Source organism: Phyllostomus discolor, chromosome 9 (genome assembly GCF_004126475.2).
Source record: "Phyllostomus discolor isolate MPI-MPIP mPhyDis1 chromosome 9, mPhyDis1.pri.v3, whole genome shotgun sequence".
NCBI lineage: Eukaryota > Metazoa > Chordata > Mammalia > Chiroptera > Phyllostomidae > Phyllostomus > Phyllostomus discolor.
The window spans coordinates 92,521,457-92,536,701 of record NC_040911.2 but is presented as its reverse complement, the minus strand read 5'-3'; the positions used below and the strand labels follow the sequence as shown (position 1 = coordinate 92,536,701).

At 43.7% G+C, this 15,245-nt stretch overlaps 1 protein-coding gene across 11 annotated transcripts in view; it reads left to right on the top strand.

Moving 5' to 3' along the window:
• PTPRT (protein tyrosine phosphatase receptor type T) overlaps nucleotides 1-15,245 on the top strand; it is a 944,823-nt gene that overhangs the window by 739,451 nt on the left and 190,127 nt on the right. For all 11 annotated transcript variants that reach the window (XM_036009848.1, XM_036009845.1, XM_036009847.1 and 8 more), the window contains exon 12: nucleotides 6,741-7,014. In XM_036009848.1, coding sequence (XP_035865741.1) covers nucleotides 6,741-7,014 — 274 coding nt within the window. The remainder of the gene's footprint in view (nucleotides 1-6,740; nucleotides 7,015-15,245) is intronic.

Below are 15,245 nucleotides of genomic sequence, written 5' to 3'. Positions count from 1 at the left end.
AAGTTTTACCATAGCATTTTGTATTCAAATGTGTGCACGGTTGAATGCTAAAGCACAGACTTTTGAAGGGAGAAAGAACAGATGAGATTTTTCAGTTCATTTCCTTCGCTTCTTTAACAGCTTTATTGAGATACAATTTGCATACCCTAAAGTTCGCCTATTATAAGTGTACAATTCAATAATTTTTTATGTTTTATAATGTTTATCTATTTTGAAGAAACTTTCCCGCAACTTTTATTTGCTAAAAAAAATGTTTTCGTGTTTCTGAACAGTAAAGGCACAGCAGCATTATTTGAGCTTTAGAATGCCCCTCCTAAATGGTGTGGAAGCACAGTCTCATGCATCTCCAAGTCCGTCCAGGCACAGTCAGATTTTATCGACATTCTTAACTTTTCTATTGTTTATTCTATTACGGTTGTCCCAATTTCAATTCAATAATGTTCAGAAAAGTTCCAGGGTTGTGCTGCCATCCCCGCAATTCCATTTCAGGACATTTCCGTCCGCCCTAAAACACCCAGTGCCCGAGTGCCATTGGTTCCTTCTCCCAACCCCAGTCCTCGCCAATCACTGATCTGATCTTGCCTCTAGGAAATTGCCTTTTCTGGACATTTCACCTGAATGAAATCATACAACAGATAGTCTTTGGCATCTGGATTCTCTCATTTAGAGTCATGTTTTTGAGCTTCATCCAGGTTGTGGGCTGTAGCAATACGTTGTTTCTTTTATCGCTGAATAATATTTCATTATGTGAATATGCAACATACTGTTCATTTGTGCACCAGTTGATGGGCATATAGACTGTTTTACTATTTTGGCTATTGTGAATGATGCTGATATTAACATGTATACAAGTTTTTGTGTGGGCATACTTTTTCATTTCTCCTGGGTAGAAATCTGGGGGTGCCGTGGCTGGGTGAAAGGTAGCTTTAGGATGACCTTTATAAGGAACTAGGAGACTGTTTTCCAGAGTGGCTGAACTATTTCGTCCTCGACGGCCTTCCGGTTTTCCCATGCCCTCGTCAGCACTTGCTACTCTCTGTTTTTTTACAGCCAGCCATTCTCGTGGGTGTGTGCAGTGGTTTCTCGTTGTGTTTTTTTTTAAAGATTTTATTTATTTATTTTTAGAGAGGGAAGGGAGGGAGAGAGAGAGAGAGAGAGAAAGAGAGAGACGTATCAATGTGCGGTTGCTGGGGGTTCTGGCCTGCAACCCAGGAATGTACCCTGGCTGGGAATCGAACCTGGAACACTTTGGTTCCCAGCTCTCGTTGTGGTTTTAATTTACGTTTCCCTAATGATGAATGAGCTTGACCGTCTTTGCATGAGCTTATTAGTCACTTGTATTTTATCTTTAGAAATGTCTAGTCAGATCTTTTGCCAATTTTGTAATTGAATTGTTTGTCTTGTTATTATTGAGTTGTGATTATGTGTATTGAATGTGAATCTTACACACACATATGATTTGCAAATATTTTCTCTCAATGCATATTTTTATTTGCTTAATAGTGTATTGTGAAGCCCAATTTAAAAAAAAAAAGTCTAATGATATCCAATTTATGTGTCATTCTCCCATTAATGGCTCATGGTTTGGGCGTTGCATCTGGTTACTCCTTTTGAAAATCAAAGGTCATAAAGATTTTCTCCTAGAAGTTTTATAGCTTTAGCTCTTACATTTAGGACCATGATCCTAAATGTTTTGTTATGGTATGATCTATTAGATCTGTTAGTTCCTGTGTAGCATAAATTTAAACTTATATTTTTTCATGTATTTCATTAACTCAGCATCATTTACTTTAAAGATTATTCTTTTAGCATGAAATTGTCTTAGCATCTTGTCAAGAATCAATCAATCATAATAGTGGTTTATTTCTGGACTCCCAATTCCCTTTTATTGATCTATAAGTCTATTCTATACTTATCAACTGTATTGACTGTCATAAATTATGATATCAGAAACTGTAAGCCTTCCAACTTTGTAATTATTTTAAACTTTTTTTCTCTTATGGATCCTTGAATTTCCATATTCAGTTTAGTATCAGCTTGTTAGTTTTTAGACAGTGTCTTGGGATTCTGATAGAGATTGCCCTAAATCTATAGATGCATTTGTTGAAAAATTTCATCTTTATAACATTGACTATTCCAAACCATAAGCATAGAACATGCTTCCATTTACTTAGATCTTCTTCAATTTCTCAGCAATGTTTTGAACTTTTTAATATACAAGTATTTTAATTCTTTTTAAAATTTATTTCTAAGTATTTTTTATATTACTGTGAATGAAATTGCTTACCTATGTTCATTTTCAGATTGCTCTTTGCTAATGATAAACTTGTAATTGAATTTTTCACATTGACTTTGTGTCCTGTGACCTTGGTGAAATCGAAAGTGTGGTGTGTAGAGACAATACAGTATTATTCAGACTTAAAAAAAAGAAGGAAATCCTGCCATTGTCAACAACATGGATGGATGAATCAGAAGGATATTATAATAAGTGAAATAAGTCAGACACAGAAAAACGACGACTGCATGATCTCACTTACATGTGGAGTCTAAAATAGCCACATTCGTAAGAGCAGGGGTAGAGTGGCGGTTGCCAGAGGCTGGAGGGCAGAGGAGATGGGGAGGCGCTGGCCCAGCAGCTGTGCAGCATGAGCGAGGGCTGCAGAGCTGTGCAGCACTGTATTTTGTACTTGAAATTTGCTATGAGAATAGACCTTGTGTTCTCACCATGCACAATGGTAACTATGTGAGGTGATGAATGTGTTCATTAGCTCAATTGTGATACCATTTTGCAATGTATACATCTATTCAAGCCTCGCAGTGTACATCTTATATATGCATATTTTTATTTATTGTTATACCTCAAAAGACTGGAGAAACCAACTCGTAGAAAATAGTCTCACAGAAACAGAAAGCTGATCGGTCAACTGGTAGGTAGTCAAAGGGCACAAACAGAATTTTAAAAACCTTAAGTTTAATTTATGTGAGTTATGTCTAACGTCATATATCAATTTACCGTAATAGAAAATGCAACTGAGAAATATTTTTAAGTATTCATTCATGTAACAAAACTTTAAATAAAAAAATAAAAATAAATCATAGCAGTAAGCCCATCACACATAACATAAATAACACATTTTTATGAAGACAATTATCTTCTAAAACAAAATGACTTAGGGAGAAGTGTAGCCTCGTTTTACGTTTTTGCTGACCTCTAACGTCGGGTGGACCGGACGGCTGCTAGACACCGCATCTGCTTCTGCACCCAGGCCGTCACACTATGTTGCTTGATTGAAGTAAGTGAAGAGAATTCCTGTGGCTCCAAACGAACTCCACTGTACACTTGTGAGACACTGAAAGTGCACAAGGCAAGCATCTTAATGTAGCTCTGAAGCCTGTTTTGACCTCCTAAATCACCTGACCTGGCGTCAGGGCTGCCAGGTGGGCTTCTGCTCCTCACAGGGCGCCATCTTGGCTTCGCCCACCCCATACAGGTGCCTGCCCTGCTGTGCCCTGTCTCACGGCTTAGGACTGGCTTGTTTGGGAGGGGACTGGAGCAGGGAAGGACAGAAACCGTGAACTTCAGTTATAAGTACTAAGAGTGGTTGCGGCATTGGTGAGTTAATTCTGACGATTTTGTGTGTATTGTGGGAGAGAGTTTATGAGTAAAAATGTCACTGTTGGAAATACGGGGTCTCACTGTAGAAAAAAGGAAAACCCAATGTAGAATGGGGAAGGTGAGGAAGACTGTGGTATTTACGGATTTGAATTGGTGATATCAGTATGAACAATCAGTATAAATTTTTGGTGTCTAAGAAATTTAGTCCTGGCCTGGGTGGCTCAGTTGTTGGAGCATCATCCCATATACCAAAAGGTCACCCTGTTGATCCCTGGGCGGGGCACATGCCTCGGCTGCTGGTTCGGCTCCTGGTCAGGGCACCGATGACAGACAACCAATCAGTGTCTCTCTCTCACATTGCTGTTTCTCTCTCTCTCTTTCCCCTCCTTCCGCTCTCTAAAATCAATAAACATGTCCTCAGGGGAGGAGGAGCTGAAGCAATGAGCTCACTAGGTACCCGGCTCTTGCCTTCTACATTTCTTCTTGGGAGAAACGCCTGCTTGCAATCTTGGTGCAGAGGGCACAGGTCAGCCCCGAGCACCTTGCGGTGTTCTCAGGCGAAGGTGTGCTCGATGACCAGTGGAGCCCCAGAGGGTGTGGGAGCTGCCCAGAGGGACTCCCTCTGGGCTGAAACTGTTTTTGTTTCACAATTACTTAGATATTTCGTATTTGTATATATCTGCTAACTCCTTGTATCTGGCTCCTATACAACTATAAAAATACAACAAGTTTACAAATAAACAAATAGTATCATAAAAGGAAATGATCAGTGGTAGAAAAGTCCCTGGGACTGATGGGATAACACCATGTGCTTCATCTGAGTGGGGCTGGAAACAAAGGTTGAAAAGTACGCCAACTGGACATCCAGTCCAACTGGATCCCTGCTCCTATGCAAGTCTCATGAGTGCCCTGTAGGGGGCACTGTGGTAGGTGTCAACTCAGGTCTCCTCGTGGCCCCTTTCTTGCAGTGTGCCCATCCCCCAGCTTCTGTGTGCTTTGATGCAAATGTGTGACCGTTGCGACCTGTCCAGTGTGACCTTCTTCCGGTGTTTGCCGTTAGACTGCTGCAGCCCCCTTGTCTGCCCCACACACGGAACTGGGAGTGCCTGGGACTCGATGTCTCTGCAGTGGAGTGCACAGCCAGGAGCTGATTGGCACTGGGAGACCAGCTGCGATGAGATTAAGTCTTGGGTACAGGTTACACTCCAGAGCTGCCATTGGGATTGCACTGAGACGGGAACTTTGCCTGAAATCCCATCCTGGCTTGGCTCCCTCCCCTCTTCTCTCCCCTATCCCCTCACTGGTTTCTCTGGGGTCCCCTTCCCTAACAACACATCATCTGCTTTGAAACCTTGGTGTAGGGTCTGTTTCTGGAAGAACTTGAACTAAAACAAGTCTATTTCGGGGAGAACGTGAGCCCAGATGTGCCCTTCTGGAGTCAAAGAGACTTCATCTTCGAGCTGCAGTGTACTCTCTGCCTTCGGGTGTCCACATTCTGAGTGCACGCAGCCTCTGGCTGGAGACAGCTTCCCTAAATACAGAAAGGGGCACAGGGTGTGTCAGTGATGGGTGGCTGGCTCTGATAGGTCCCTGGTCTCTCTCAGAAAAGCAGGAGCCATCATCTAAACCATTAGTTCGAGACTCGGAGGAAGCATGACAGCCTCGCAGCAGGGCTCTCTGAAGCCTGCAGAGGAGTTCCTGCAAGCGTTGCTCTTAAAAGTGTGTGAGGCAACTGTCCTCTAGGGGTTGAGGCGGGTCTTGTGATTTGGGACCGGAGTAGAGTGTTCTGGACTCAGGAGACGCCGAAAGGAAAGGGTGGAAGTTGCTGGCAAGCCTGGGCCTGAGAAGCCAGGGAGAAGAAGGCTGGGGGTCAGTCACTGTAGCAAAGAGGAAGAGCAGTGGACATCGAAGGTGATCCACAGCAAGGACACCCAAAGCAGGGAGGTGTCAGAAGGGTCAAACTATCCTTGGCCTCACGCATTGAGGTGGGGCTGCAGTGTAGCTTTCAGGGACCTGTAAGATAAGATCCTCACATTAAGTGACGCAGGAAATACGGTCATAAATGCCTGTCTTCTCATTGGGAGAAACAGAGCAGGTGTGGGGAGGGGGGGGAAATGTGTGAGTAAATGCTCCATGGTGTGAGGTGAGCGTTTTCAGTTTTCCTTCTCTCGTACTCTCAGGAGTTTTCTAGCATGGAAAAAAAATCTCGTTGTTTACAAATAACCCTAAATAGTTTATTGCAACCACTTCTTTTGTACTAAAGTAGGACTTTGGGGAGTTATTCTCATTTAGGTATGATTTTATCATTATCAGCAAGGTGAAAAGAGCTGAAATGAATATATTTCCAAGACCATGATGATGAGACAAAGTTACCACAATAAACAAAAATGATACCCACTTTCTTTTTCTTTCTTCCCACACCGCTTCCTAAAGTGTAAGCATCAGGGCCAGGAAACTTACACAACGTACATGTGCTGTTTCTTCTCTTCTCCTTAATCAGACTTCTGAGAGGTGGGCTGGACGCCAGGCTCGCAATATCCCTAACGCCAGGATGGGGAGTTTAGCTCATGTCATCCGAATAGTGGAGAGCCTGTGAAAGTGTGAGAAGAGGGTCAGTGCTATATGATTAGGAAGATCAGTGGATTGACTAGTTAGCTGATCAGTTAAATTAAAAACAAAGAGACAGGTTAAGTCGGGGTAAGAGGTGGGGAAGTTCCCATCCTCAACATTATGAGTGGGAGGAGGAGAAGGCGGAGTAGCAGGTTCAGACTGATGATGTCAAGTGGACAGGGCTTGTTGATTAGAGGTGCGGAGTGAGATCCAAGGAAGTAGGAATCGAGAATGAGCCCCGAATGCAAGATCTGGCCACTTGATGGACAGCACTACGCTTCCCTAAGGAAGAAACAAATGTAGGGGGAGCAGGCAGGTTTGCAGGGGTTGGGACCGAGTTGCATCCAGGACAAATCCCGTGTGAACTGGCTTTGGGAGGTAGATTTCTACAAAGCAGTGGTTTGTAAGCCCGAAGTCCCGGAGGGAGGTTGAGCTGTCGACAGAAGTGATGATAATGACTAACCAGTCCATCCCTCCAGACAGTGTTCATTTGCCTCTTCTCTGTCCTGTCCAGTGTTTATCAGCTGGTTGTCAAGGAGGAGAGACTGCAGAAATCACGGCGGGCGGCCGACATCATTGAGTGCTTTTCGGTGCCTGTGAGCTACAGGAACGCCTCCAGCCTCGACTCTCTGCACTACTTCGCTGCTGAGCTGAAGCCCGCCAACCTGCCCGTCACTCAGCCCTTTACAGTGGGCGACAACAAGACATACAATGGCTACTGGAATCCCCCTCTTTCCCCTCTGAAAAGCTACAGTATCTACTTCCAAGCACTCAGCAAAGCCAATGGCGTAAGTATGGCCACGTGGAGGCCGTTGCTTGTCTTGTTTGTGTGTTTCCGTTTCTCAGGCGAGAAGGCAGTGCGGCTTTAGGGCAGACGTTGACAAATAGTGTCCGTGAACTTAATCCAGCCCCACACCTTCATTTTGGCAAATAAGCTGTTTAATTTTTTAAAAAGTTTTTCTTTTATTGATAAGAGGGAGAGAGGGAGGGAAGGCAGGAAGAAAGGAAGGCAGGAAGGCAGGAAGGCAGGAAGGAAGGAAGGAAGGAAGGAAGGAAAGAAGGGAAGGAGCTCGTTGTTCCACTTACTTATTTATTCCTTGGTTGCTTCTTGTATGTGCTTTGACCGGGAATCAAACCTGCAACCTTGGTGCATTGAGCCAACACCCTAACCCACTGAGCTGCCTGGCCAGGCCTATTTTGTTTTTACTACGGCAATACTTTTTCATTTATATAGTTTTGTGGCTGTTTCAATGCTGCAGCAGTACGGCTGAGTAGTTGCCACAGACTTTACGCCCCATGAAGCCTGAAATATTTACCACATGGACCTTCACAGAAAAATTTTGCAGATCTCTGTATGAGAGGATAAAAAAATGGTGTTTCACTTGGACAGATCACATGGCCTGAATCTTAATTTCCTCACCTATAAAATACCTATTAATCCAATATCTATGCATATACTAAGCATATTTTAGTTAATCGGTGAACCCTCGCTTCTTTATGATGACCATTAACCACATTAGAAAATATTTTTTCTCCCAAAGGCAAGGTAACCTGTTTTTTGTATGAAGTATTCATCAGTCAAAATATGTCTTTTATGTGGCTTCTGTGCATTGCTCTGGGTTTACCCTTAGGGACCAAGAGAACCAATGCAGTCACCCTCCCAGGTGGTATTCCCTCTGTTCCAGAAGATCTTCTGTAGCATCTACTCCCCCTCTTCACAAACACACCCAGCCGGTCTTAGTTTCTGCAAGCTAAGTATCTTGAATTCCTCTTACGCATAAGTCTGTCTCTCCCACCTACGATGCTTTCATGGACATAGCCCACGTTAACCTGTTTCATTCAACGCATGCACGATGAACCGCTGATGTACACTGGGCCTGACAGTTCACATGAAGGTTACGTTGCACGCGCCCTCATGGAAACGCATGGGAACGGAGAGTGTGCCGAGCTCCACGGCATAGCTGGAGAAGCGAGAGGGCCCCTGGAGGAGGGAAAGCTGAGACCAAAGCAAGATGCGGTGACGCGTGTGGAGGACGTCCTGCACAGGCTCTGGTGGCAGACACGGTTTAGTCTGTCAGTGGCGCCCATTACCTGGTGAGAAGCCTGGTTTGAGGAACCAATTAACATTTAAAATGTCCACAGACCCATTTAAATTCCACCTTGGTATTTCAGTTCTGCATGTATTACTGGTTCAGGCAACACTCGTCACGGAGACAATAACGTTGCAAAGAGAAGCAGCCAGACTGCCTTCCACCTGTCCATCTGCTCCTCCCTCTGCATGGAACACTGGCTTGCTAGGGGGGAAGACAGGAGCGTGGGCAGGAGCATCTCCAGGCCCGCCTTGCTCCTGGTCCTCTGCATCCCATACCAGCCAGGGTTTTGGTTCATCACGGCTCTGGCAAGGTGTGGCTTTCCCTGTTCTTGGAGGCACTTTAAGAGATGCTGTCAGGAGTGCTCGCTGCGAACAGCAGGGTGGCTGTCGGTACTCGGTTCACATTCTGTTACATTCCTACGAAGATTCCCATGAAAACACACCAAGAGACCAAGTCTACAGAACCCAAAACACTGACAAATAAACTTCAAGTGGAGCATCGCTGGCCCTGGGCAGGAGAGCGGGTCAGACAGGAGGACTTCTGGGGGGTTAACTCCCCAAACATCCCACAACAGGCCCCCTTCTCAAGACATGGGGTTTTCCCATTGGGAATACAGCCGCCCCACGCTGAAGCTGCCACATCGAGGAAACAGTGTCTATTACTACATCCAAGATGAGCAAGGCCTGCTCATTCATAAGCAGTAATTGCTCCTGCATTCAAGCCCACACTGTGTGGCCTCCCATGTTGGATCTGACATTCGCAGGAGTGAGACACAAGCAGGAGCAGAACGGGTAGGGTCTGAAGGCCAGTCATCCTAAGGGTAGAGCTGGTCTCACAAGCACAGAGAGGAAAGCTGTGAGGGCTATTGTGTTTTCAGAGTGCTGTATTTTTCCAGCGAGAAAAAGGCTACACGCCCTGCTTCAAGTTACTGTATTTGGTATTTAGGTTTTCCTGAACTGGGTAGAGTGAAAGGGTCACAGGAGAAGAAAAGCTGTTCTCAGGCTGACAAATCTCTGCCTGGGCCCTCTCGGATTTCTTCACGCGGGAAAGCGAGCACACAATGCAGCTAAGCCCGGAGGATTTTTGAGGAGAAAATGTTATAACCCACAAATTCCTGATCAGCCAAGTTGTTCTTGTGCAAATACATCAGAAAGACAGTTTCAGGATCTACAGACTCCCTCGTGCCCTGCTTCTAATAAATCTTTCAAAGAGCAATTGGCTGAGCAATGAGTCAAAGTGGAGAGAACAAAAATAAAGAAATATGGGGTAAAATGACCCCCAGCGAGTGTAGAAACTAATTATGCATAACATTAATGCTAAGTGCTTGCTCTAAATATGTTACAAAAGAGAAGATTAATATAAAAATGAATTACTTAAAGAGAGGATATATAGTGTAAAAAATTCACAATTGTGATCTAGGTCTATAATTCATTATTGTGTCAATAAAAACTGAGGAAAAGAGGATTTTATAAGCGTAAATAAGAATCTGCTGATTTTCTCACTTTAGACAGGATGGAATAAATACTACTGTTTTGTTTTTGATGCTGAGAATTTTTTTAAAGTGTAGTTTTTAAACATAAAAGCAGCCTTCTCAACTATCATTTAAAAGCCAGAAAAAAAAAACAACCTAAAAAGAAAAGGGGGAGAAACAAAGGAAATTATAAGTAAAAATAAAAATCGGCAACTATAAGTCGTGATAAAAGACAAAAGCACCAGATTTGTTTTTAAGTGGTGCTTCTCTTCCCTCATAAAAGGGGAAAACTATCGTGGGTCGAGTAAAAACCAGACTTCAGCAAATCTATGTCACTGGAAGATTAAAAATGAAGGACGAAGCAAAGTTGTTAAACTAAAAGAGTTAGTTTTAGTGAAACTAAAACAAGGTGTAGGCGAGAGTAACAGCCACTTGCTGCAAGACAGTCGTGGGCCGGATTGAATAATTCACTCTCAGTCAATCTCATTACTCCCAAGTTCACCTGCACGTTTCGGCCAGAGCAGAATAAGATAATGTTAGGGTCCAGACATCTTTATGCTGTGGATATTAAGGATTTGTTTTCGCTCAGCAGAGTTCACTAAAAATTCGGTCTGTCCAATCACACCACCTGCACACAAAACCCCAGTAACTGTGTGACTGTAAGTAAGCCATTAGGAGAGTTAGACATTGTTAGTTGGTTAAGTAAACATCTAGCAAGTACATAATATTTGTAAAAAAAAAGTGTACTTCTTCTAAGTGCTGGGAATAAGGCAGTAAGGCAGTAAGCCAAACAAAGAACTCTCTGTCCTCAGAGCGTTTATACTCTAGTAGAGGACAGACCAAAAATACATACATACATACATGCATATGGGAAATGATATGAAAAATTTATTGGTCATTAGATTTAAGAATGAGTGGCGGTCCCTCATTAAGTGTTGACTGCTGTCAGAATGAGGTAAAGACATTGTGTAAACTCCACAGTGGCCTGTGTGAACTCGGAGTGTTTTAGAGCCGGCCGTGTAAGCGCTGATGGGGGTTCGAGCACATGCACATGGAGCGGCACGGTGCTCAGAGTCCTCGCAGACACTTTCACAAGGTGCGAGCTGTTCACAGGCACTAGCGTTGGGAACTTGATTAAGTTAGTGTTACCATGTTTACCCAGGGATGCTTTCTTTTTAAATTTTTTTTTAAATATTTTTTTTCCGCCCTGGCTGGCATAGCTCAGTGGATGGAGCGCGGGCTGGGAACCAAAGTGTCCCAGGTTCGATTCCCAGCCAGGGTACATTTCTGGGTTGCAGGCCATAACCCCCAGCAACCACACATTGATGTTTCTCTCTATCTCTCTATCTCTATCTCTATCTCCCTCCCTTCCCTCCCTAAAAATACATAAATAAAATCTTAAAAAATATATTTTTTTCCATTGCAGTTGTCCCCATTTTTCCCCCCTAGCCCTCCTCCACCTACCCTTCCCTTTCTCCCACAGTCAGTCCCCACACTGTTGTCCATGTCTGTGGGTCATTCATACACATTTTTGTGACTAATCCTTTCCCTTCTTCCCACCATTACCCCCCTCCCCCATTTCCTCTGGCAGTCTGTTGCATGTTTCCTTGTCTCTGGTCCTACTTTGCTTGTTGGTTTATTTCATTCATGAAATTCTTATAAGTGAGATTATATGGTGTTTATCTTTGGCTTATTTCCCTTAGCATAATAGGCTCCAGTTCCATCCATGCTGTTGCAAAGGGTAGAGCTCCTTCTTTCTTTCTGCTGTGTAGGATTCCATTGGGTGAATGTACCACGGATTTTTGACCCACTCATCTACTGATGGGCACTTAAGCTATTTCCACTACTTGGCTATTACAAATAGCACTACTGTGAACATAGGGGTGCAGAGGTACTTTTGAATTTTTGATTTGGGATTTTTAGGGTATTTTCCAAGCAGTGAAATTTCTGGGTCAAAAGGCAGCTCCATTTTTAATTTTTTTTAGGAAACTCCGCACTGTTTTCCACAGTGGCTATACCAGTCTGTATTCCCACCGACAGTGCACTGGGGTTCCCTTTTGTCCACATCCTTGCCAGCACTTGTCATTTGTTGATTGATTAATGTTGTTTGTTATTAATTATCACCATTCTGACAGGTGTGAGGTGATGTCTCATTCTGGTTTTAATTTGCATCTCTCTGATGGCTAGTGATGTTGGGAGAACACATTTGCCAATGATACATCAGGTTTAATCTCCAAAATATGTAAAGAACTCATATGACTGAACAGCAAGAAGACAGACAATCCCAATTAAAAAGTGGGTGAGGGACCTGAACAGACACTTCTCCCAGGAGGACATACAGATGGCCCACAGACACATGAGAGGAGGCTCAGCAACATGGGTGCTTTCTTAATGAACACGACAGCAGTTGCAGCTGTCGGGGCACTGACTTTGGTGCTGAATTTGAAGTGCCTTTCTTGTGACTCGGGCCATATTGTAACCATTTGTTTTGAATAGCTTGTACACCTGTCTTACATGTAGTGTTTATAGCATTTTAGAGCTGGATACATTTAGGAGTGTCATCTACACTAGACTGGAAGCCAACAAGGTTATCTCCAGTGAAGCATTCTCGGCAGGTCGTTCCATAGCCTCAGCTTGACCACTGCTGTTCCCTGGAGAGAGAGAGGGAGTTGGTTCTGGGGGGAGCAGGCACATCATCAGTACGCTTTTCCTTCTGTAAAGCCACATTCTGTCTCCTTAACTATCTCCTCTTGAGCACTTGTGTTGATTTGAACAAATCAGATCTTTCCCTTGGAGAAAATATGAAAGCACCAACTATGATCCCTGGCCACTCAGGCCATTTCTCATTGATATTTAATGTGCACTTACTTCTGTTGCTCACGTGGCATGATTTCTCTGTCTCTTTCATCCAGGTATTGTTTTCTCATAGACAGACTGCTTTGTCCCCCTGCCCTCATCAAAAAGAAATGCCCCAAATCCAGCATTGCACTTCAGATGTGGTTACGAGGGCTACACTTCAACTATCCTTCTTCTCTTGATCATTTTCTAGGACATTATTTCCCAAACATTCCCAGATACTTTTCTCACTTCGGGACCTTCACACGAGTTGTTATTTTACTCGAATCTCCCTTGTATTTATTCTTTGCAGAATTGATACCTTCTTATTTTTCAGACCTTGTCATTTTTTTGCATGTCCTTTTTTTGTTTTGTTGTTCATGCTGTCACAGTTGTTTCCATTATTACCCCTCACTGCCCAGCCTGCCCCCCACTCCCATTGTCAGTCCCCACCCCATTGTCCATGTCCATGGGGCCTTCATATGTGTCCCCTTGGCTAATCCCTTCGCCTTCTTTCAAACATATCATATCCTTTGGGGACACCCCGCCCATGTTATATATCTAAGATTTGTCCACACCAGTACTCACTTGCATATTAACTACTCATTTTCTTTGTATCACTGAGCATGGTTTATGTTGCATTTGTTTTTGTGTAGTGCGTGCCTGTCTCATTTGACTGAGCTCCGGAAGATAGGAACTTAGTTTTGTTTGCTGCTGTATCTTCCATACTGAGTACAATATGTAATGCATGGTAGATACTCAGTAACCATGTTATGAATAAATGAATGAGGTTACAAACTGTTGTTGTCTCTGCATCTCAGTTTTCTCACTTATAAAATGAAAATAGTAATACTCACTTTACACCTTACTTTGAGAGTTATTTGAGAAAAGATCTCAAATACTAAAAGGCACCAAGTAAGTGTGAGTAAAGTCTGAATTTCCATTCAGCATAGCATGAGAGAGATCGTTTTGGGCTATTTCCACCATAGACAGATGAGGCCTACAGGACTTTCTTTCAATCATAGTAGTAAAACTTTTTTCCCCAGCTGTCTCATTTCCAAAGCTCCAGGCTCCTGGACAGCCTTGATTTCCTCCAAATCCTCCAAATGTTACCCAGAGTAACAGTCTCAGTTGTAAACAGTATGGGGGGGGTGCAGTTTTGTGTTTTCTTTCGCACTCTTCGCAGAATGAGGTCTGCTGAATCTACTGTTCTCTGCTTCCCACCACCATTAGCCATGATTGTGGAGTTGAAAGGACCATAATTAACGGTTGGATGCAAAACAAGTGTGGCGAATTCATGCAAATATCTATCAGAAGCCACCTCCTCTGGGGCGGTGTGGCTGTGCATGTTCTGTTTATACGGAGAGAGCACTCTTTCCTTGCCATATTCTTTCTGTCAAGTGGGGGCATGTTTCACCTGGTGGATGCCTCTGCCGAACGGTGAGCTAAATAAGTGCAGTGGGAAGGAGAAGGGGGATTGTTCTCTCTGTCTCTCACTGCTTCTTCCAGTTCCTGAATTCAGTCACCTCTGGAGAACAGTTAGAAGCCAGATGCTAGTTCAAATAGGTATTCATGTTTGTGGTGTATTCACATTATAATAGTTGGGATAATCTAGGTAGAGCTGGGTTAGGGGAAAAATCCGTGTCTGTGAGTGAATCGAAAGAAACTGTATTTAGTTGTGTTCAAGACCTGTTAAAGGGATCTTTGCACACGGGTGGGTTTTCTATGGCATGGTAAGATGGAAAGAACTGAGACTTGGACATCAAACAGACGTGGCTTTGAATCACAGCTGTCACTAACTACATGAACTTAAGCTGGTTACCTAACATCTCAAGATGTATAATGGGATTAACCATCTACCTCCCCAGTTTGGGGGAGGTTAAATGAGACAATGCATTTAAGGCATCTGTCACAGTTACTGTAATATTTGTACTCTTTTCCTTTTCACTGGGAAGAGGAGGGGGGTGTTGGAGCATCCTCACCTGGCATGTCCCCATTTGTGCAGTAGACTCCACCTGGAAGCACACACCCTCCTAACTCTGGAGGGCCTCCTGAGCCATGTCAACCGCTGTTGACCTTGTTGACTCGCCTATGACTCAGTTGCTTTATCACCCCACCACAGGCTTTCCTCTTCTTGGTTTAACTTTTCATACGTGGTTTAAAGCCTGACATCTGTGTCTGTTGAATCTTTCAACATAATTGATCTTGTCTTTGGGGTATGATCTTGCCCCTCCCAACCCCATTTCCTTATCCTCATTTCAGTGTAGTGGCTGTTCACATGTCACATGAGAAAAAGTTCAGGTGAACCATGGACCGAGGAGACGTGGGGGACCCAAGCTCAAATAGGGTAGAGCTGAGACCACACAGGCTGTCTCGTGGCTTGGGTCTTAGATGTTTCATCAGGGAGTGTATGAGAAAGCTCCTACATCAGTTAGGATGAAGTCAGTTATGCTGCAGTAACAAACAAGCATGGAGTCTCCACATATTACCAGGGAAGCATTTGTCACTCCTTCTACGTGTCCAACGTGAGTCAGCAGAAGGGCTGTGCTTGTCGTTGTCACTCAGGAACTCAGACTGACAGAAAGTCCATCCTGACACACGCTTTCGCAATCACCAAGGC